This window comes from Hypanus sabinus, chromosome X2 (assembly GCF_030144855.1).
Source record: "Hypanus sabinus isolate sHypSab1 chromosome X2, sHypSab1.hap1, whole genome shotgun sequence".
Lineage (NCBI taxonomy): Eukaryota > Metazoa > Chordata > Chondrichthyes > Myliobatiformes > Dasyatidae > Hypanus > Hypanus sabinus.
In genome coordinates, this window is record NC_082739.1 from 30751232 (window position 1) to 30773911 (window position 22680).

Consider the following 22680-nt stretch of genomic DNA (forward strand, 5'->3'; position numbering starts at 1 on the left):
GGCTACACAGGCAGAAAGGGAAGGGGTGGCCACTAGACAGTGTAGCAGTAGGCAGGTGGTGCAGGAGTCCCCCGGGGTCATCTCCCTCCTAAACAGATACACTGTTTTGGATACTGTTGGGGGAGATGTCTCATCAGGGGAAGGCAGCAGCAGCCGAGTTCATTGCACCATGGGTGGCTCTGCGGCACAGGAGGGAAGGAAAAGGAGTGGGAGAGCTATAGTGATAGGGGATTCGATTGTAAGGGGAATAGATAGGCGTTTCTGCAGCCATAAACGAGACTCCAGGATGGTATGTTGCCTCCCTGGTGCAAGGGTCAAGGATGTCTCTGAGCGGCTGCAGGACATTCTGGAATGGGAGGGTGAACAGCCAGTGGTTGCGGTGCACATAGGTACCAATGATATAGGTAAAAAACAGGATGAGGTCCTACAAGGTGAATTTAGGGAGTTAGGAGATAAACTAAAAAGTAGGACCACAAAGGTAATAATCTCTGGATTACTACCAGTGCCACGTGCTAGTCCGAGTAGAACTAGGAGGATATTTCAGATGAATACGTGGCTTGAAAAATGGTGCAAGGGGGAGGGATTCAAATTTCTGGGGCATTGGAACCAGTTCTGGGGGAGGTGGGACCGGTATAAACAGGATGGTCTGCACCTGGGCTGGACTGGAACCAATGTCCTAGGGGGAGCATTTGCTACTGCTGTTCAGGAGGCTTTAAACTAATGGGGCAGGGGGATGGGAACAAGTGCAGAGAGACAGAGGGGTGTAAAATGAGGGTAGAAGCAAAAAGTAGGAAGGTGAAAAGTAAAAGTGGCAGGCAGGCAAATCCAGGGCAAAAAGCAAAAAGAGCCACTTTTCAACATAATTGTATAAGGGCTAAGAGTGCTGTAAAAACAAGCCTGAATGCTTTGTGTGTCAATGCGAGGAGCATTCGTAACAAGGTGGATGAATTGAATGTGCAGATAGTTATTAACGAATATGATATAGTTGAGATCACAGAGACATGGCTCCATGGTGACCAAGGATGGGAGCTCAACATCCAGGGATATTCAATATTCAGGAGGGATAGACAGGAAAGAAAAGGAGGTGGGGTAGCATTGCTGGTTAGAGAGGAGATTAACACAATAGAAAGGAAGGACATTAGCCTGGAGGATGTGGAATCAATATGGGTAGAGCTGCATAACACTAAGGGGTAGAAAATGCTGGTGGGAGTTGTGTACAGGCCACCTAACAGTAGTAGTGAGGTTGGGGATGGCATTAAACAGGAAATTAGGAATGCGTGCAATAAAGGAACAGTAGTTATAATGGGTGACTTCAATCTACATATAGATTGGGTGAACCAAATTGGTAAGGGTGATGAGGAAGAGGATTTCTTGGAATGTATGCGGGATAGTTTTCTGAACCAACATTTCGAGGAACCAACTAGAGAGCAGGCCATTCTAGATTGGGTATTGAGCAATGAGGAAGGGTTAGTTAGCAATCTTGTTGTGCGAGGCCCTTTGGGTAAGAGTGACCATAATATGGTGGAATTCTTCATTAAGATGGAGAGTGACATAGTTAATTCAGAGACAAAGGTTCTGAACTTAAAGAAGGGTAACTTTGAAGGTATGAGATGTGAATTAGCTAAGATAGACTGGCAAATGATACTTAAAGGGTTGACGGTGGATATGCAATGGCAAGCATTTAAAAATCGCATGGATGAACTACAACAATTGTTCATCCCAGTTTGGCAAAAGAATAAACCAGGGAAGTTAGTGCACCTGTGGCTGACAAGGGAAATTAGGGATAGTATCAAGTTCAAAGAAGAAACATATAAATTAGTAAAAAAAAGTGGCACACCTGAGGACTGGGAGAAATTCAGAGATCAACAGAGGAGGACAAAGGGCTTAATTAGGAAAGGGAAAAAAGATTATGAGAGAAAGCTGGCAGGGAACATAAAAACTGACTGTAAAAGCTTTTATAGATACGTGAAAACAAAAAGATTGGTCAAAACAAATGTAGGTCCTTTACAGTCAGAAGCAGGTGAATTGATCATGGGAAACAAAGACATGGCAGACCGATTGAATAACTACTTTGGTTCTGTCTTCACTAAGGAGGACATAAATAATCTTCCAGAAATAGTAAAGGACCGAGGGTCTAGTGAGATGGAGGAACTGAGGGAAATACATGTTAATAGGGAAGTGGTGTTAGGTAAGTTGAAGGGATTAAAGGCAGATAAATCCCCAAGGCCAGATGGTTTGCATCCCAGAGTGCTTAAGGAAGTAGCCCAAGAAATAGTGGATGCATTAGTGATAATTTTTCAAAACTCCTTAGATTCTGGATTAGTTTCTGAGGATTGGAGGGTGGCTAATGTAACCCCACTTTTTAAAAAAGGAGGGAGAGAGAAACCGGGGAATTATAGACCGGTTAGTCTGACATTGGAGGTGGGGAAAATGCTAGAGTCGGTTATCAAAGATGTGATAACAGCACATTTGGAAATCATTGGACAAAGTCAGCATGGATTTGTGAAAGGAAAATCATGTCTGACGAATCTTATAGAATTTTTTGAAGATGTAACTAGTAGAGTGGATAGGGGAGAGCCAGTGGATGTGGTATATTTAGATTTTCCAAAGGCTTTTGACAAGGTCCCATACAGGAGATTAGTGTGCAAACTTAAAGCACATGGTATTGGGGGTATGGTATTAATGTGGATAGAGAATTGGTTGGCAGATAGGAAGCAAAGAGTGGGAGAAAACGGAACCTTTTCAGAATGGCAGGCAGTGACTAGTGGGGTACCACAAAGCTCAGTGCTGGGATCCCAGTTGTTTGCAATATATATTAATGATTTAGACGAGGGAATTAAATGCAGCGTTTCCAGGTTTGCAGGTGACACGAAGCTGGCCAGTGGTGTTAGCTGTGAGGAGGATGCCAAGAGGATGCAGGGTGACTTGGATAGGTTAGGTGAGTGGGCAAATTCATGGCAGATGCAATTTAATGTAGATAAATGTGAGGTTATCCACTTTGGTTGCAAGAACAGAAAAACAGATTATTATCTGTCATTGTGCACCAGTCATTGAAGGTGGGCATGCAGGTACAGCAGGTGGTGAAAAAGGCAAATGGTATGTTGGCATTCATAGCAAAAGGATTTGAGTACAGGAGCAGGGAGCTTCTACTGCAGTTGTACAAGGCCTTGGTGAGACCGCACCTAGAATATTGCGTGCAGTTTTGGTCCCCTAATCTGAGGAAAGACATTCTTGCCATAGAAGGAGTACAGAGAAGGTTCACCAGATTGATTCCTGGAATGGCAGGACTTTCATATGAAGAAAGACTGGATTGACTATGCTTATACTCACTGGAATTTAGAAGATTGAGGGGGGATCTAATTGAAATGTATAAAATTCTAAAGGGATTGGACAGGCTAGATGTAGGAAGATTGTTTCCAATGTTGGGGAAGTCCAGAACGAGGGGTCACAGTTTAAGGACAAAGGAGAAGCCTTTTAGGACCGAGATGAGGGAAAACTTCTTCACACAGAGAGTGGTGAATCTGTGGAATTCTCTGCCACAGGAAACAGTTGAGGCCGGTTCATTGACTATATTTAAGAGGGAGTTAGATATGGCCCTTGTGGCTAAAGGGATCGGGGGTATGGAGAGAAAGCAGGTACAGGGTTCTGAGTTGGATGATCAGCCATGATCATATTGAATGGTGGTGCAGGCTCGAAGGGCCAAATGGCCTACTCCTGCACCTATTTTCTATGTTTCTATGCCATCACAACACCAAAAGGTGATGTACCATGCTTAATTGCATATAAACAAATTCATTGATCTCAGGACCTCGAACTAGAGGAGAAGATGTTGCCAATTTGCCAAGTTGACATCCATAAGTGGTATATGGATGAATTATGATTAAGTTTACAATATCCCAGGGTTTGGATTAGTTCCAGTACAGTGAATAATAAGTGAAAACAAATGCTCAAGGGAAGATGGCTTATTTCTGAGGCCAATGACACCAGTCTGTCCTACCCAATCTCAACACTAAATTGAGTCAGAAATTTTACAGCTCATCATAACCAAAAAATCAGCAGGTGCATGGTGTCTAATTTCAACACTGTACCCTGCCTCACTCCTTAGACTGAAATTGTATAAATTTTTCACCCTAACTCTGTTGCCAAGACGGTTCCAACATCTGCGATATGATTGTCTTCCATCTTCTGCTGCCTTTAGTATCAGGATTAGGTTAATATCATTGGCATAAGTCATTTTGCGGCAGCAGTACTTTGCAATACACATATCGAAGAAGAGAGCAAAACAAAAAGAAAATATAGGTAGTGAGGTAGTGTACATAGGTTCATTGTCCATTCAGAAGTCTGATAGCAGAGGGGAAGAAGCTGTTCCTGACATGTTGAGTGTGTGTCTTCAGGTACCTGTACCACCTCCTTCATGGTAGCAATGAGAAGAAGATAGGTGATGGGGCACCTTAAAGGCAGATGCCACTTTTTGAAGATGTCTTTAATGTTGAGGAGGCGAGTGCCCATGATGGAAGTGGCTGAGTTGGCAACTTTCTGCAGCTTTTGCCGATTCTGTGCAGTGGCCCCTGCATACCAGACATTGGTGCAACCAGTCAGAATGCTTAAATATATTTAAGACACAGTTGGATATAGCAGGGGAATTAAGGGTTCTGGGTGAAAGGCAGGCAGGAGGAGCTGAGACCACGGCTTGAGCAACCATGATCTTATTGAATGGCAGAGCAGACTTGATGGGCCAGGTGGCCTACTTCTGCTCCTATTTCTTATGTTAATTGTCATCTCAAGGCTTATTTCCAGAGCAGAGTCACGAGCCTCCTCTTTACTTTTTCTTCTTGGTGTCAGTCTTGTTCTTTTTAGAAGGACCATCAAAGTAGTGTTCTGAGCGGGGGCTGCTGTATAACGGGGAGCTAAGGCTGTAATAACTAGAATCACTGCTGTTCCCATAATTTTTCCTTATCTCCAACCTGAGTCTTTCTCTGATGCAATCAGTGACTGAGTACCAGAAATATCTTGCGTCAACATTAACACCAGCTCCTACTGTTCAAAGCCATAACACATCATTAGATATTATTCTCTTTAAAAAATCTATTCATTACCTCTACTTAGCTATTGTTCAAATTCAGCATTAACTGAAGGCTGTATACATCTGGTGGATGTATAAGATCCATTGTAAAGAAGAAGTTTAGTTATCTTCAGTGTCTTAAACAATGTTATCTATCCCTGAACATCACACAGAAACCAGCCAATATGCTGATTATCAGACTGTGGTTAACTATGTATACCTGTCTGGACACGCCCCTCTGCTGATTGCTCCTGTGTCTCCTCCCACAGACCCCTGTATAAAGGCACTGCTCCTCCCTCAGTCTCCGAGATGTTGTGCTCCCTTTTTGCTGCTAATAAAAGCCTATCGTTCACTTCCAGTCTCTGAGAGCTATTGATGGTGCATCACAGACAAATGCCTATAATATTTGCAAATTGGCTGCCATGTTTCTTGCATAGCTGAAATATTTTTTTTGTTAAAATTTGATGCTACCATAGCTCAAAATAAATGCAAGTCCTTCTCTCTTTCTGTCCTTGTTGAGATAAAAAAAATACAGAACATTACTCAGCGGTACATGAAGAGTGTAGATCCAATTGGAAGGTCATTATTTGGTGGTGTAAACGTCCTCCCCTGGATCTGTAACCTTCACGCTTAGCTTGAAGGATGAAAAATGTCCAGGGGAAATTTTCCTTCTTTATCTTCCTCATTTTTCAGGTTGGTGTTAATTTTTAGTTGAACATTAGCTGGAATTTGTCTGATTTGTCCCAATACATAACTAGTTATTGTTTAAAACAGAAACAGGCTCTTTGTGCTGACCTCATAACTAGCCATATTTCTAGATGTCAGGCACTTAATAAAAGTACTGCTATCGTCGTAATTTCAGGAGACGTGATAAAATCTTGTTTCCTTTTCAGTTTTATGATCCTAGTGTGTTTGGAGTGTACTCTGAGATCACTGGAGTGTAAATAATGGGATTAATGTTTTTTGGTATTGTCTTCACAGATTTACAGATACTTTTCTACATAATGTTCAAATCCCTCCGCCAGCGATTAACCAGAAACCGAGCAGGACCCAATCGCCGGAGAGCTCGCCTGGTGTCCAAAGATGGGAGGTGTAACATAGAATTTGGAAATGTTAGAGAACATTCAAAGATTGGCTTCCTTGTGGATATTTGGACAACTGTCCTTGACCTCAAGTGGAGGTACCAGATGGCTATCTTTATCTCAGCGTTTCTGGGAAGCTGGTTTCTCTTTGGTTTGCTGTGGTACGCTGTTGCTTACATGCATAGGGATCTTCCTGAATTTTCACCTTCCCACAGCCACATACCTTGTGTGCAGAACCTCAATGGATTGACTAGTGCCTTTCTGTTCTCGCTTGAGACTCAGGTTACCATTGGTTATGGCTTCAGATGTGTGACAGAACAATGCGGTGAAGCTATCTTCCTCTTGGTGACTCAATCCATCCTTGGTGTTATCATTAACTCCTTCATGTGTGGAGCCATTCTGGCCAAGATCTCCAGGCCAAAGAAACGAGCCAAAACCATTACCTTCAGCAAGACTGCTGTGATCAGCAAACGTGGGGGCAAACTCTGCCTCCTGATCCGAGTTGCCAACCTCAGGAAAAGCCTTCTCATTGGCAGCCATATTTATGGCAAACTTTTGAAAACCACTGTGACACTAGAGGGGGAAACCATCATAATGGACCAGGTCAACATCGACTTTGTTGTTGATGCAGGGAATGAGAATCTATTTTTCATATCACCTTTGACAATCTACCACATCATTGACAAAACCAGCCCCTTTTATGAGATGTCAGCTGAGACCATCAAGCAACAAGACTTTGAGCTGGTGGTCTTCCTGGATGGCACTATAGAAGCCACCAGTGCCACCTGCCAGGTACGAACCTCATATATACCAGAAGAAGTGTTCTGGGGCTATCGGTTCGCACCCATTGTCTCCAAATCGAAGGAAGGGAAATATAGAGTAGATTTCTCTAACTTTGGAAAAACAGTGCAGGTGGACACCCCACATTGTGCACATTGCCATCAGATTGAGAAGGAGGCCAAGATCAATGACAATGACAACGTGATAACCCAGGTCAATGAAGTAAATGAGACCAAAATGTGAAGGCATTTTTCAAACTTTGTTCAATATTCCTTTGGTACTTCTTGTCTTACTCTACTGTAAAGGCCTTGTCTACTTCATGTGTGATGATCATACCCTATATATTAAGGGTAAGCCTTAGGGTAGCTGTGATACAGAGCAGGGTTGTTTTAGCCAGATGTGGTACAGTGAGGGAAGAACGTCTCAGGCCAGATGTGATGCAGGATACATCTGTCAAAGGCCAAGTGTGATAAATGGAAGGGACGGATGTAGGCTAGTTGTGATGTGTCATGGGGGTGGAGTCTCTCATGACAGATGTGACAATAAGAGGGCAGTTTCCTACTGTCACAAAGATGAGAAAATCTGCAGAAGTTGGAAATCCAAACCAACACACACAAAATGCTGAAGGAACTTAGGTAGCATCTATGGAAATAAATAAATAGTCAATTTCCTACTGTAATGCTTTGGCACTCAGATCAGGTGGGATATGGGGGGGGGGGGGCGGAGGATGTAAGCACAGAGCCAGTTGCAGGCCAGGCCTAGCACAAGCGGGAGACTTTGCCCAGGTGTGATATTGAACAGTCTCACACGAGGAACTGTTTGCAGAGGGGAAACCTGAAGCTGGCTTTGGGAGTGAAAGGGCAGTCCATAGCATTTTAGTGCCAAATGTGAAACACTAAAATCCATTTCTCTGCTTTGTCGTGCTTCTAGTGATTTGGAAAATAAGGTGATTACACAATGAACTGCTCTCCCACCTCCCCTCAGCTGAAGGTGTCACAATCTGTTCACTTTATTGCAATGCTTCTCCCGCTCTGGAACTGATCAACACTCTATTAGTTGATGCTTGCCTGAGCCTCTTGTACCTCCTCCCATTCATCCTCACTGTGACGATCTCCCTGTTTCCCACTCCGTCCCTGTCTCTGCTCTGGCCCAGGGGGAGAGCTGCCATACTGTTCCACATCCTGCTGAAACTGTCCCCATGTTGAGTTCTCTGCCTGTTGGGTTTAGTGTGGCTTCTCCTAGTGGGACCAGCTTACTATGTCATCTACATTCAGAATGGTTGATGGAAATGACTGGTAGATTTCAGAGGTTCTTTTAAAATGCAGTAAAAATCAGAATATTTTTAAAATCAAATGTTATTTTTAAAAAATCTTAGCAATTTGAATTAAAAATGGAGATATCAGATTATTTTTGAGAATTGTAATCTATAATAAATGAAGTTTAAATTCTGAAGTAAAATTCCAGGGTCTGTTTTTTTTTTGAAGGAATCTAACCATTACGAGTTAAATTCAGTGAAAAGGTGAATCCAGTGGAAGCCTGTTTCTGACAACACTGGACCGTACATCACTGTATTCCCTTCCCTACAGCCATCCAGACTGTGTTCACACTAATATGAAAATCTTGCTAGTTATTAATAAACTCTTGTTCTTGCATTGTCACTGAGATTAAGGGATTATATGAAGGAGGAGGTAAGTGTGAACTATTTATGTCCCAGGTAGGGAAAGCATTACCAAATTAACAGAGGTCAGAAACAGACTGAGGGGAAAATCATGAAAATTTCCCTTTTCACATAGTGGAAAGATTGTCACAGAATTTAGAATAAGCTGCTTATCCTGCTGGTTGGTTTGCGAAAAGCTTGAGATAATTCAGGTGAAAGTGATAGTGGATCTGGAACCAATCCTAAACCTGTAAATTGTGCATTGAACCCCAGCAAGTATGGCTGCATGTGGGAAAGTCATTAGGAGGACATCATTGCTGACCAAAAACAGTGAGTGCACAGATTTGGGATTGAATTCAGTACCATCAGGTCTCCTCACCTCCTGCGACTTGCCAGTGAAATGACTATGACGGCATGTGGCTTCGGACTGAGGACACGTTTTATTTATTCATTTTTGGGTGCCAGGCCAGCAGTTATTGTCCCTCTCCAATTGCCCCTGAGAAGGTGCTGGTGAACTCCCTTGCAGTGCTGTGGAACTGGTGAAGAATCTTCTACAGTGGTGCTGGGGAAAGAGTTCCAGGATTTAGACTGTGTCAAGGAATGAACAGACTATAGGTTTTTAAGTTACACTGGGTGTGATTTTGATGGGAACCTGTAGATGGTTGTGTCCTCCTTGTATATGGTGTCCCTCTGTACCACCTGCCCTTGTATGTGGTTTTCCCCTGTATCTCCTGCCCTTGTATATCATGTGCCCCTGTACCTCCTGACCTTGTGTGTGGTGTCGCTCTGTACCTCCTGCCCCTGTACGTGGTGGGTTTAGGAGTGCTGTTGGAGTAGCCTCGGCAAAGTAAATGCAGTGTATTTTGTAGCTGGTACACACAGCACCTTTTTGAAGGAATTGCAGTGGATATCATGAACTAGAGAATTGTTATGCCACAGAAAAGATACTAGCAGTCATGGTGTATGTCCAAGCTCCATTAGAGCAATCCAATCTATCACATCTCCCACAACTTCTCCATGTCCCAGGAAGTTCTTTTCTCTATGGTACTGCCTAATTCTTTTGTGAGTGTGCTGGCTGAATCTGCGTAAAGAAGACCTCCTTGTCTTCAGCCAATAATTACATCCTGCACCCTCTCAGTGCAAGCAGGTTGCTTTTTGGTGGACTTCTGTTGACAGAAGAGATTGTGAAGTTGATGAAGTTGAACGATGTTCTGGGATAATTTACAGTAACCTTGCAGGCCAGTCAGCTCTATGGCTGTGGTGAACTACATATTCCTGTCTGGACACGCCCCCCCCCACTGACTGCTCCTGTGGCTCCTCCCACAGACCCCGATATAAAGGCGATGGAGGCCTGAGCCCGGCCCTCATTCTCCAGGATGTAGCATGGTGGTCAATTGCTGCTTGTTCTTTCTTCCAGTCAATAAAAGCCGATATCTCGCCTCACGTCTCAGAGAGCTATTGATGGTGCATCACTCAATGACCCTGCGCTTTATTAGGCCTCTCTCGCCAGCTTCCAATGGGACCTTCCTGTGTTGTAATCCTGTGAGGCCCACGGGAACTGTTGGTGAACAACAGCAGCAGGTAGTCCTTTACATGTCCACAGTGGTACAGAGAGAGCACCTAAGGGTCACCTCATCTAACAGACAGTAACAGTTGTCTGCATCCTGTCCTCACCAGCACAACCTGACTGAAAACATTCAATACAAAATCATCAATGAAAGCACAGGGGCTGGACATCTGAAATAAAAACAGCAAATTCTGGAGACACTGGTCAGGCAGCATTTGTGGAGAGGGAATCTGTTAACATTTCAAGTTGAAGATAATTGATGGGTCTTGATGAAGGGTCTTTGGCTTTATCCCCAACAAAGAGCCTCCGTCTCCCTTCTAAGCACTGCCTTTGTATCCATCAAATGCCCCCTTCCACTCCTCCCAATTGAAAAGCCTTTTCCGCACCAAGAAAATTCCTCCTCTCCAGCGAAGGATCTTCCCATTCCCAGGAAATATCCTTACTGTCTCCACTGACAGACCTGCAGTCTTCACTTCTGGGACAAACCGAACTCTCGGAGAGCCTTTTCAGAATCTCCTGAAATTCCTAGTCAATGAAATCACTCTGCAATGCAGTCAGTCCTAGAAATGATGGAGCTGAAGGGAGTTGGGAGTTTGGGACTCGGGTTGGTGTTAAGATCAGGATCAAGATGCATATTGGGATTGGGTGTGGAATCAGGATCAGCATTGGGATTGTAAAACCCCACACCACCAACATATTTTGCTTGCATAGCACCTTCACTTCCTCTGAATACCGATGAGTGTATGGAACTGCCTTTACTCCTCTGTCTGGGACCAATTATTCTCTGCAGCCACATGGGGCCAGTTCAAAATCCCAGTTTGTAGCAGCACATACAGAAGATTAACCTGTAACTGGTTAAATACACGAGGCAGAGGTTGATATTGTATTCATCAAGATGCAAGCTTGAAGTAGGGCCATGTCAGAGCCCATGTCAGTGAGTATTGATCTGCTGTTATTTCCTCATAGATTGCTCAAAGTAGTCTTAGCATCAGGATGACTTTAATTTTTGTCCATCACCGGGTACAATAATGGGTACAAACATGCCTGCAATAGCAACCTCATTGTCATTGGCACTAGCTGAGCATTTGTAATCTGGGCAGCTTAGACCCTGTTCATGGGTCCTTTATAACAGCAACATCAAAATCCAATCCCAGCTTAAATTGATTGGCCTGCGAAGGGGAAGTGGGCACCGGAAGAGACATGAGGGTCAAGGAAAGGGATGAAAAATCCTCCAGGAGCCACATTTTGAACTGGTCTGTTCTTTTTAAGGAACAGGAGATCCAAGGTGTGTTGGTAAACTGGGTCCAAACCTGGTTTGGCAGTAGGACGCAAAGAGATGGATGGGAGCTTTTCTGACTAGAGATCTGTAAGAAGTGATACGCAAGGGTGCTAGGACCTTTAGATATACACCCAAAGAAATGATCTGTCAAGTGTGGATTAAGATAGGTTGTTCTCTGGCAAAGGTGTGCCTGGTAAATGGGAGGCCTTCAAAAGTGAAATTTTGATAGTATAGGGTTTGTATGTTCCTGTCAGAGTAAAAGGCAAAGCTGAAAGGGATAGGCTTTGTGCATGGTTGGTCGTGTCTAAACAGTCTTATGGAGTTTTCAAAGTGGTTACCAGGAAAGTTGATGAAGGAAAAATGGTGGATGTTGTCTACAAGGACTTTAGCAAAGCTTGTTTGAAAAAGAAAGACTTGTTGGGAGTGAGTCAAAATTTGAAGGGCTGAGTGAAAAAGAGACATTCTTTTGCAAGGCAGAAGCCATTTGAAAAGAAGAAGTCTCATCAGAAGTGAGTTTTATTTGAACCAATAAAAAAAGGGAGGCATAAGCCAAGTGGCTATTGCTGGAGTGGACCAGTGCTTGGAGTAGAGAGGTCTGGCTCAACAAGCTTGGGTGAGAGCAGGCTTGGGCAAGCAAAGGCAGAAATTCTAAGTTTCTAGTAAGTTTTCTCCCCTCCTTTTTTTTGTCTATTACCTCATAGCTAGTGCACTAAGAATAGGCCCAGAGTTAGTGGTATTTTCTTTGTGTGAGATATGGCAACTCTGAGAGACCTCCAGTCTCCCTGATAGCCACATCTGCACCAAGTGCATTGAGCTGCAGCTCCTTAGAGACCGTATTAAGGAAATGGAGCTGCAGCTCGATGACCTTCGGCTCATACAGGAGAATGAGGAGGTGATAGACAGGAGCTACAGGGAGGTAGTCACTCCTAAGTTGCAGGAGGCAAGTACCTGGGTAACAGTTAGGAGAGGGAAAGGGAATAGGCAGCCAGTGCAGAGTATCCCAGATCCCATTCCCCTCAATAATAGCTATACCATTTTGCTTTGCAGGCAGGTTTGCTAGAGCTGTTGGGGAGGGTTAAAATAAATTTGGCAGGAGGATGGGAGCTGAAGTTGTACGGCTGATGATGGGGCAGTTGGTATAAATGTAGATAGACTGTGAAGAAGTGCAGCGAGATAATGTGCAAAATTGCTGTCAGTGGGATGAGGTGAAGTGTAACATGGGGGCAAAGTTGAACATGTTATAATTGAAGGCAGGTAGTATATGGAACAAGGTAGATGATCTTGTAGCACAGTTAGAAATTGGCGGGTATGAAGTTGTGGGCATCACTGAGTCGTGGCTGAAAGAAGATCATAGTTAGGAACTTAACATCTCAGGATATCGAAAGGACAGGCAGGCAGACAGAGGGATGGGGTGGCTCTGTTGGTAAAAAATGAAAGCAAATCCTTAGAAAAAGGTGACATGGGAGCAGAAGATGGAGTATCTTCTGAGTAGAGTTAAGAACTGCAAGGGTAAAAAGACTCCGATGGGAGTTATATACAGGGTTTTGTACAGTAGCCAGGACATGGGATAGAAATTACAATGTGAGGTAGAAAAGGCATGTAAAAAGGGCATTGATATAATAGTCATGGGGATTTCAATATGCAGGTACATTGGGAAAATCAGACTGGTGATGGATCCTAAGAGAGGGAATTTGTGGATTGCCTACGAGGTGACTTTTTAGAGCAGCTCGTGGTTGAACCTACTCAGGGGAAGGCAATTCTGGATTAGGCATTGTGTAATGAACCAAATTTGATTAGGGAGCTAAAGGTAAAGGTAAAGGAACCCTTAGGTGACAGTGTTCATAATATGATAGAATTTATCCTGCATTTTGAGAGGAATAAGATAAAGTCAAATGTATCTGTATTATAGTGGAATAAATAAAATTAGAGATATGAGAGAGAAGCTGGCCGAAGTTGATTGGAAGGGGACACTACCAGGGATGACAGCAGAACTGCAATGGCTGGAGTTTCTGAGGGCAACTCAGAAGGTGCAAGATAGATGCACCCCAAGGATAATGGTGTATTCCAAGGACGATGGTGTATTCTAAATGGAGGATGAAGCAACCGTGGCTGACAAAGGAAGTCAAAGACAGCATAAAAGCAAAAGTAAGGGCATATAATATAGCAAAAAAGAAAGTTAGAGGTTTGTAAACCAACCAAAGGCAACTAAAAAAGCCACAAGGAGATAAGAGATGAAAGATGAACATAAACTGGCCAACAATTCCAAAAAGGATACCAGAAGTTTTTGACAGATAAATAAATGTAAAGAGAGGTGAAAGTGGATATTGGACCACTGGAAAATTATACTGGAGAGTTAATAATGGGACAAAGGAATAGCAGATGCAATTAATATGTATTTTGCTTCAGTCTTCACTGTGGAAGACACTAGAAACTCAAGAGTGTCAAGGGTCAGAGGTGAGTGTAGTTGCTATTAGTAAAGAGAAGGTACTTGGGAAGCTGAAAAGTCTGAAGGTAGATAGGGCATGTGGATCATACGGACTATACCCCAGGGTTCTGGAAGAGGTATCTGAAGAGATTGTGGAGGCATTAGTAAAGATCTTTCAAGAATCAATGGACTCTGGCATGGTTCTGGAGGACTGGAAAATTCAAACTGTCACCCCACTCTTCAAGAAGGAGGGAGGCAGAAGAAAGGTCAATACTTAGTCAATTAACCTGACCTCAGTGGTTAGGAAGATGTTGGAGTCCATTATTAAGGGTGATTTTCAGAATACTTGTTGGTACATCATAAGATAGGCCAAAGTCAACATGGTTTCCTTATGGGAAATCTTACTTAACAAATCTATTGGAATTCTTTGAGGAAATAACAGGCAGGATAGACAAAAAAGAGTCAGTGGATATTGTTTACTTGGATTTTCCGAAGGCTTTTGACAAGGTGCCGCACATGAGGCTGCTTAACAGGATAAGAACACATGGTATTACAGGAAAGATACAAAGATCGATAGAAGATTGGCTGATTGGCAGGAGGCAAACAGTAGGAATAAAGGGAGCCTATTCTGGTTGGCTGCCTGTGTCCAGCGGTGTTCCACAGGGATCGGAGTTGGGAATGATTTGGACAATGGAATTTATGGCTTTTTGGCCAAGTTTGCAGATGATACAAAGATGGATAGAAGGGTGGGTAGTTTTGAGGAAACAGGGAGTCTGCAGAAGAACTAGGACAGATTGGGACAACGGTCAAAGAAGTGGCAAATGGAATATAGTGTATCGTCATGCAATCTGGCAGAAGGAATACAGGTGTGGACTATTTTCTAAATGGGGAGAAAATTTAAAAATCGCAGGTGCAGAGATTTTGGTGTTCATGTGCAGGACTCCCTAAAGGCTAACTTGCAGGTTGAGTCAGTGGTAATTTTAGCAAATGCAATTTTAGCAATCATTTTGAGAAGGACTAGAATACAAAAACAAGGATGTTATGCTGAAGCTTTATAAGGCAATGGCCTGACCACAATTGGAGTATTGTGAGAAGTTTTGGGCCCCTTATCTAACAAAAGATGTGCTGGCATTGGAGGGGGTCCAGAGGAGGTTCATGAGAATGATTCTGGAAATGAAAGGGTTAACATACAAAGAATATTTGATGGCTCTGGGCCTGTTCTCACTGGAGTTTAGAAGGCTGAGGGGGGATCTCCTTGAAATCTATTGAGTATTGAAAGGTTGAGAAAAAGTGGATGTGGAGAAGACGTTTCCAATGGTGGGTGAGTCTAGAACCAGAGAGTATAGCCTCAGAATTGAGGGATGTCCATTTAGAACAGAAACGTGGAAGAACTTCTTTAGACAGCAGGTAATGAAACTGTGGAATTCATTGCTGTCGACATTTGTGGAGGCCAAGTCTTTGAGTGTATTTAAAGTGGTGGTTGATATATTCCTGACTAGTCAGTTTATCAAAGGTTATGAGGAGAAGGCAGGTGAATGGGGTTGAGACAGATAATAAGTTGCCCGATGGAATGGTGGAGAAGGCACGATGAGCCAAATTGTCCTATGTCATATGAATTTATGGTTTTAAGTCCTCATTTGGAGCATTGTGTGTAGTTTTGGTCACCTACCTACAGTAAAGTTATCAATAAGATTGAAAGAGTACAGAGAAAATTTACAAGGAAGTTGCTGGGACTGGACGACCTGGGTTGTAGGGAAAGATTTATTAGGTTAGGAATTTATTCCCTGGAGCATGGGAGAATGAGGGGACATTTGATTGAGATATATAAAATTATGAGGGGTATAGATAGGGTAAGTGCAAGCAGGCTTTTTCCATTGAGGTTGAATGAGACTAGAACTAGAGGTCATAGGTTAAGGGTAAAAGGTGAAGTGCTAAAGGGGGAACTTCTTCAGCCAGAGCGTGGTGAGAACAGAAGCTGCCAACAGAAGTGACAGATGGGAGTTCAATTTGAACATTTAAGAGAAATTTGGATATGTACATGGATGAGAGAGCTACATGGATGGTCCAGGTGTGGGTCAATAAGATTAGGCAGAATCATAGTCTGGCATGGATTATTTGGACTGATGGGTTTGTTTCTATGCTTTAGTGCTCTATGACTCTATTATTTATATCTGAAATGATTTGAATGGGAATGTAGATGGTTTGATTAAGTTTGCAGACTATGAAACTTGGTGGAGTTGTAGGGATCTTGATCAGCTGAAAAATGGGGGAGAGCAGTGACAGATGGAATTTAACCCAGGGAAGTGTGAGAAAATGTATTTTGGGAAGTCAAATTCTGGTGAAGAATAAATGGCAGGGACCTTAAGGGGAATGATACACAGAGAGACTTTGGTTCCTTGAAAATGGAGATCAGGTGGATGCGGTGGTGAAGAAGCCATGAAGCATGGTTGACTGCAAGGATTGGGATGGCATCTTGCTGCTGCATAAAACATTGATTAGATTGCATTTGGCATATTGTGTACAATTCTGGTGCTACGCTACAGGAAGGATGAGGTAATGGTATAGAGAATGAAGAAGTGATTCACCAGCATGCTGCCTGTAATGGAGGGCTGCAGTTATAAGGAGAGATGAGATAGGCTGGCTTTGTTCTCACTCAAATGTAGGAGACTGAGGGATGATGTTGTGGAAGTTTATAAAATGATGAGGGAGACAGATAAGAGAGATAGAGTCTTTTACTGAGGACAGGGGAGTTTAGAACTAGAGAGCACTAGTTTGAGTTGAGAGGGCAGAAACTTAAGAAAGATCTGAGGGGTAGTTTTTCACACAGAGGATGGTGGTTATTATGAGGGAGCTTCCAGAAGAAGTGGTAGAAGGAGATACAACCGCTACATTTAAAAGGCATTTGCACAGGTAGTTACATATGAAAGCAGAGAGTGGTAGATGGGATTGGTGTGGAAAGGTATCATGATCAGTGTGGACAACCTGGACCCACTGTACGCTTCTTGTTCCATGATTCTAACACCTTTGTGCCAATGTCTGAAGCTTCTCAGCCAGGGGCCCTCCATTTTAGGCTGATACCCATATCCATTCAATCCATGCCTCTGTATCTGTGAATTAGTTTGAGCCACATAATATCCCGTCATTCCCCAGTTTCAACAAGTAACAGGTTACCCCACTTGACTTAAGGACAACCAGGGAGATGATTTGATCTCTATTTTCTTGGGTGGGTTTCTCCCTCACTCCAAACCTCCTGCTGAAAAATGCCTCAAAGTTAAATCAGGCCAGGGAGTTGCAGTGCCAGAGTCTGGGTGATGAACCCCAGACTGCTGCTTCACATCTAACCATTCCTGATGGAAGCAAATCTGCAAATGAGAATGGAACAGGAATGGGAATGCAGAAGGCACAGAAAGCACGTGCCAGCAAACCACGATTAAAGCATTAAATGAAAAATAATCATTGTTACATCCCCAAGCCCTGGGCCAAGGGGTCTGTGAGTCCACTAAGAACGTAGGAAGTCCACCGTCTGTGCTGTGAGCCTGCAAACCCACTAGAGGCAGAAAGCCCGGAGGTGGCCTGTCCTGGGGTCAGAGAAATCTAGGTTAACAGCCAGCACAACCTGAGAGGTGCATTTTTTGTATGTTCAAGTCAAGTCACTTTTATTGTCATTTCGACCATAACTGCTATGTACAGTACATAGTAAAAATGAGACAATTTTTTTCAGGACCATGGTCTTACATGACACAGTACAAAAGCTAGACTGAACTACGTAATAAAAAACGAGAGAGAAAAAAAAAACCACACTAGACTACAGACCGACCCAGGACTGCATAAAGTGCACAAAACAGTGCAGGCATTACAATAAATAACAAGCAGGACAATAGGGCAGTAAGGCGTCAGTCCTTAAGGATAAGGTTATGATGTACATGCGATAAATAAATTAATCTGAATTGAAATGTCAGAAATCTGGTGCAATGGCAACATAACGGTTAGCACGACACTATTACAGCTCGGAGGGGGGTGGGGACAGGGTTTGAAGTTCAGTTCCAGCATCCTCTGTAAAGAGTTTGTACGTTCTTCCCGTGTGCGTGTGGGTTTCCTCCGGGTGCTCTGGTTTCTTCCTGCATTCCAAAGACATACCAGTTGGTAGGTTAATTGGTCATTGTAACTTGTCCCATGATTAGGCTAGGGTTAAATCAGTGTTCACTGGTCACTGTGGCACGAGGGGCTGGTCAGGCCTACTCCGTGCTGTATCTCAATATAAAATTTTTTTTTAAAGTTTTTATTGGACCAATATTTATAATGACTATTTCAAAACTAACTATAGCCCCTAAAGTATGGTAAAATATTTGTAAGATAGGTCTAGCACTTCAAGTTGACAGCAGGTTTCTAGAATCCCATTTTGCCATGAAGAATGATAAAAGAGCTGTTGTAACCCACTTGGTGGGGACCTGCGATGTCATTCTGCAGGTGCCCAGCAGATGGGGATATTGAGCTGCTGATGTCCCCTTGTGAGTGATTCAGCAGCAGAGTGGTCACTGCTGCCTGAGGTTTTCTCCAGCCGCTGGACCCTCAACCACTGTTGGTGGGTTGCAGGCTTTCTCTTAATCGTTCATACTTCAGTGTGTGACCATCAGTAGTAAGGCCCACATTTAATCACCACATTCCAGACCATCAGAGCTGCCAGACCAGAAATAAAGTCAATTCAATTCAATTCATCATTTCCTTCCCTTCCTCCACACCATCAGTGCATTTGGTATGGGTCCCCAAATCCTAAGCACTTTCTACAGGGGCACAACTGAGAGCATCCTGACTGGCTGCATCACTGGAACTGTACTTCCCTCAATCGCAGGACTCTGCGGAGAGTGGTGTGGACAGCCCAGCGCATCTGTAGTTGTGAACTTCAGATGACTCAGGACACTTACAAGGACAGCTGTCTAAATAAGATCATTGGGGACCTGAGTCACCCCATCCACAATCTATTCCAGCTGCTACCATCCAGGAAATGATACCACAGCATTAAAGCCAGGACCGACAGTAACATTGACTGTTCTATTTATTATAAGTTATTATAAATTACTGTGATTGCACATTTAGACGGAGACATAGCGTAAAGATTTTTACTCCTCATGTATGTGAAGGATGTAAGAAATAAAGGCAATTCAATCAGAGGTCCACAGTATCACCATGAGCCTGATGGACAACAGGGAGCTTGGTAGGTTTTCACCAGGAGTGAGGATGCAGCTTCAAATCAGAGGGCAGCACCGAGAGCTCACTATTGCACTGGGGTGTGCTGTTTGGACGCTGGTTTTGCCACGGTTCCAGTGGCCAATCTCAGTTGTTTCACATGAAGAAGTATTGTGTGTTTCTGAAGAAGGAAAAGGCAGTGGTAGTCTGCCAAACAAGCAACCAGCGGTGAGTCAGCCAAGTACAAGTAGGATAGATAAAGGGGATGTAGTGGATGTTGTGTATTTGGACTTTCAGAAGGCCTTTGACAAGGTGCCACACATGAGGCTGGCCCATGGCATTACAGGAAAGTTACGAGCATGGTCAGAGCATTGGTTGATTGGTAGGAGGCAGCAAGTGGGAATAAAAGGATCCCTTTTTTGGTTGGCTGCCAGTGACCAGCGGTGTTCTGCAGGTGTCGGGGTTGGGATGCTTCAATGATTCAGATGATGGAATAGATGGCTTTGTTTCCAAATCTGCAGAGGATAGGAAGATTGGTGGAGGGGCAGGTAGTGTTGAGGAAACGGGTAGGCTGCAGAAAGATTTAGATTAGGAGAATGGGCAAGAAAGTGGCAAATGAAATACAATGTTGGAAAATGCATCGTCATGCACTTTGGTAGTAGAAATAAATGTATGGATTATTTTCTAAATGGGGAGAAAATCCAAAAATCTGAGATTCAAAAGAACATGGGAGTCCTTGTGCAGAACAGTCTAAAGGTTACCTTGCAAGTAGAGTCGGTGGTGGGGAAGGCAAAGACAATGTTAGCATTCATTTCAAGAAGTCTAGAATACAAGAGCAAAGATGTGATGCTGAGGCTTTATAAGGCATCGGTAAAGTCTCACCTTGAGTGTTGTGAACAGTTTTGGGCCCCTCATCTAAGAAAAGATGTGCTGACATTGGAGAGGATCCAGAGGAGGTTCACAAGGATGATTCCAGGAATGAAAGAGTTATCATACAAGGAACATTTGTTAGCTCTGGGTCTGTACTCGCTGGAATTTAGAATCCTTTTGAATGTTGAATAGTCAAGACAGGGTAGATATGGAAAGGATGTTTCCCATGGTGGGGGAGTCTAGGACAAGAGGGAACAGCCTCAGGATAGAGGGGTGTCTGTTTAAAACAGATGCAGAGAAATTTCTTTAGCCAGAGGGTGGTAAATTTGTGGAATTTGTTACCACAGGCAGCTGTGGAGTCCAGGATGTTGGGTGTATTTAAGGCAGAGATTGACAGGTGAGTGGATATGGCATCAAAGGTTGCGGGGAGAAGGCTGGGGAGTGGGTCTGAGGAAGGGAAAATAATGGATCAGGCATGATTGAATGGTGGAGCAGACTCAATGGGCCAAATGGCCTAATTCTGCTCCTATGTGTTTTGATCTTATGTATTCTAGCACAGAGAAGGAAATGATTTGAGAGGTTGTTCGTGGCTAGAGTCAGCTCCTGTCTTATTAAGGACCTGGGCCCTCTGCAAGTTGCCTATCGCCACAATAGGTATATAGTAGACGCAATCTCAATGGCTCTCCATGGAGTCGTGGATCACCTGGGCAATGCAAACACCTATTTCAGGATGCTGTTTATTGACTACAGCTCCGTGTTTAATGCCATCATTCCTACAGTCCTGATCAAAAAGCTACAGACCCTGGGCGTCTGTACCTCCCTCTGCAATTGGATCCTTGACTTCCTAACCGGAAGACGACAGTCTGTGCGGATTGGTGATAACATCTCCTCTTCACTGACAATCAACACTGGCAAAGCTCAGGGATATGTGCTTAGCCCACTGCTCTACTCTCTCTACACCCATGACCGTGTGGTTAGGCATAGCGTAAGTACCATCTCTAAATTTGCTGATGATATAATCCTTGTTGGCAGAGTCTCAAATGGAGATGTGAGGGTGTACAGGAGCGAGATATACCAGCTAGTTGAGTGGTGTCACATTAACAACCTTGCACTCGATGTTAGAGCTGATTGTGGACCAGGAAGGGTAAGGAAAGGGAACACAAACCAGTCCTCGTTGAGAGTTCAGAAGTGGAGAGGGTGAGCAATTTCAAGTTCCTGGATGTCAATATGTCTGAGGACCAAAGCTGGTCTCAACATATCAATACAGCTATAAAGAAGGCAAGACAGCATCTATATTTCATCAGGAGTTTGAGGAGATTTAATTTGTCTCCTAAAACACTCAAACTTCTACAAATGTACCGTGGAGAGCACTCTGACTGGCTGCATCACCATTTGGTATATAGGCAGAGCGGGGGTGCTACCGCACAGGATTGAAGTAAGCTGCAGAAAAGTTGTAAAATTAGTCAGCTCCATCATGAGTACTAGTCTCAGTAGTATCCAAGACATCTTCAAGGAGTGGTGCCTCAGGGTGTCCATTACTAAGGACCTCCGCCACCCAGGACATGCGGTCTTCACACTGTTACCATCGGGAAGGAGGTACAGAAGTCTGAAGACACACTCTCAGCAATTCAGAAATAGTTTCTTCTCCTCTGCCATTTGATTGCTAAATTGACATTGAACTCATGTACACTACCTCACTACCATTTTTATTTCTGTTTTTGTGCTACTTATTTTAGCTTAACTATTTAATATACATACAGTATATATACTTACTGTGATTCAGGTTTTTTCCTCTATATTTATCTTGCATTACATTGTACTGCTGCCACAAAGTTAACAAACTTCATAACATATTAAACCCGATTCTGACTTCACAAGCCTGCATGACCCCGGGGCCGATTTGCATTCTGCAGAACTTAGCTTGTCCAATGTTTCCTCTACAAATACAACCTGTGAAAAGCGGCAAGGTTTACAGATAATCAACTCGCAGGGATCAACATGAACAGCAGCAGCGTGGCTAATCGGAGGTGGAGGCAACTCCTGCAGGAAATTCCACCATCCATTCTTGACAATCGCAACAGCCAGTCCTGTTGTAAGTTGATTCACAATGAAGATCCTGGGTCTTCATCCCAGTCCATTCTGTGTTAGAGCGAACAATGAATACAATTGCCCACCGTGAAAGCTAATGAAGCAATGGGTCAAAAAAATTAATTTCTGGAGGAACTCAACAGATCAGACAGCATCATTGAAGGTAAAGGGATGAGTTGAGACCACTCACATGAATTGAGAGTGTGGAGGGGAGAAAGCTGGTAAAAAGAGGGAAGGGAAGTGATAGGTAGGGGTTGGCAGGTGATAGGAGGAGCCAGATGAGGAATGGCATGATAGGCAGATGGAGCCAGGTATGACAAAGGGTGGATGGAGCAAAGACAGAGGTTACTGAGGATGGGAGGTGTTAAGTGGAGGGACAAGAGGCTGCAGGCAAGGCACAGAAGGAAACAGTTCTAATATGGTCAAATAGGATTAGTGTAGCATGGGAATAGTGGGCCGAAGGGCCTTTTTCTGTGATGTATCACTCTATGACTCCTTAACACTAACTACACCATGACAACCGGAAGGTGACAGAAAAGTTGAAGGGCTTGGTGAGCTGCAGATCAGTGAGTGGTCCTGTTCTGGAAGTATTAATGGTAAGTTGAACCAGACATTTGAAAGGAAGCTCTTGCAGGTCTTTGAGAATGAGGTGGGGTGCAGTACATTGGAAAGACAGCACAGCACAA

General features: G+C 43.6%; 1 protein-coding gene across 7 annotated transcripts in view; it reads left to right on the forward strand.

Annotated features, from left to right (window-relative positions):
• Nucleotides 1–8276, forward strand: part of LOC132385223 (ATP-sensitive inward rectifier potassium channel 1-like) — an 85759-nt gene extending 77483 nt beyond the window's left edge. For 6 of the 7 annotated variants that reach the window (XM_059957175.1, XM_059957181.1, XM_059957178.1 and 3 more), the window contains one exon: nt 6044–8276. In XM_059957175.1, the coding sequence (XP_059813158.1) occupies nt 6044–7167 (1124 nt within the window). In that variant the 3' untranslated portion in view covers nt 7168–8276. The remainder of the gene's footprint in view (nt 1–6043) is intronic. The other variant, XM_059957179.1, reaches the window with a different exon arrangement.
• The last annotated feature ends 14404 nt before the right edge of the window (nt 8277–22680 follow it).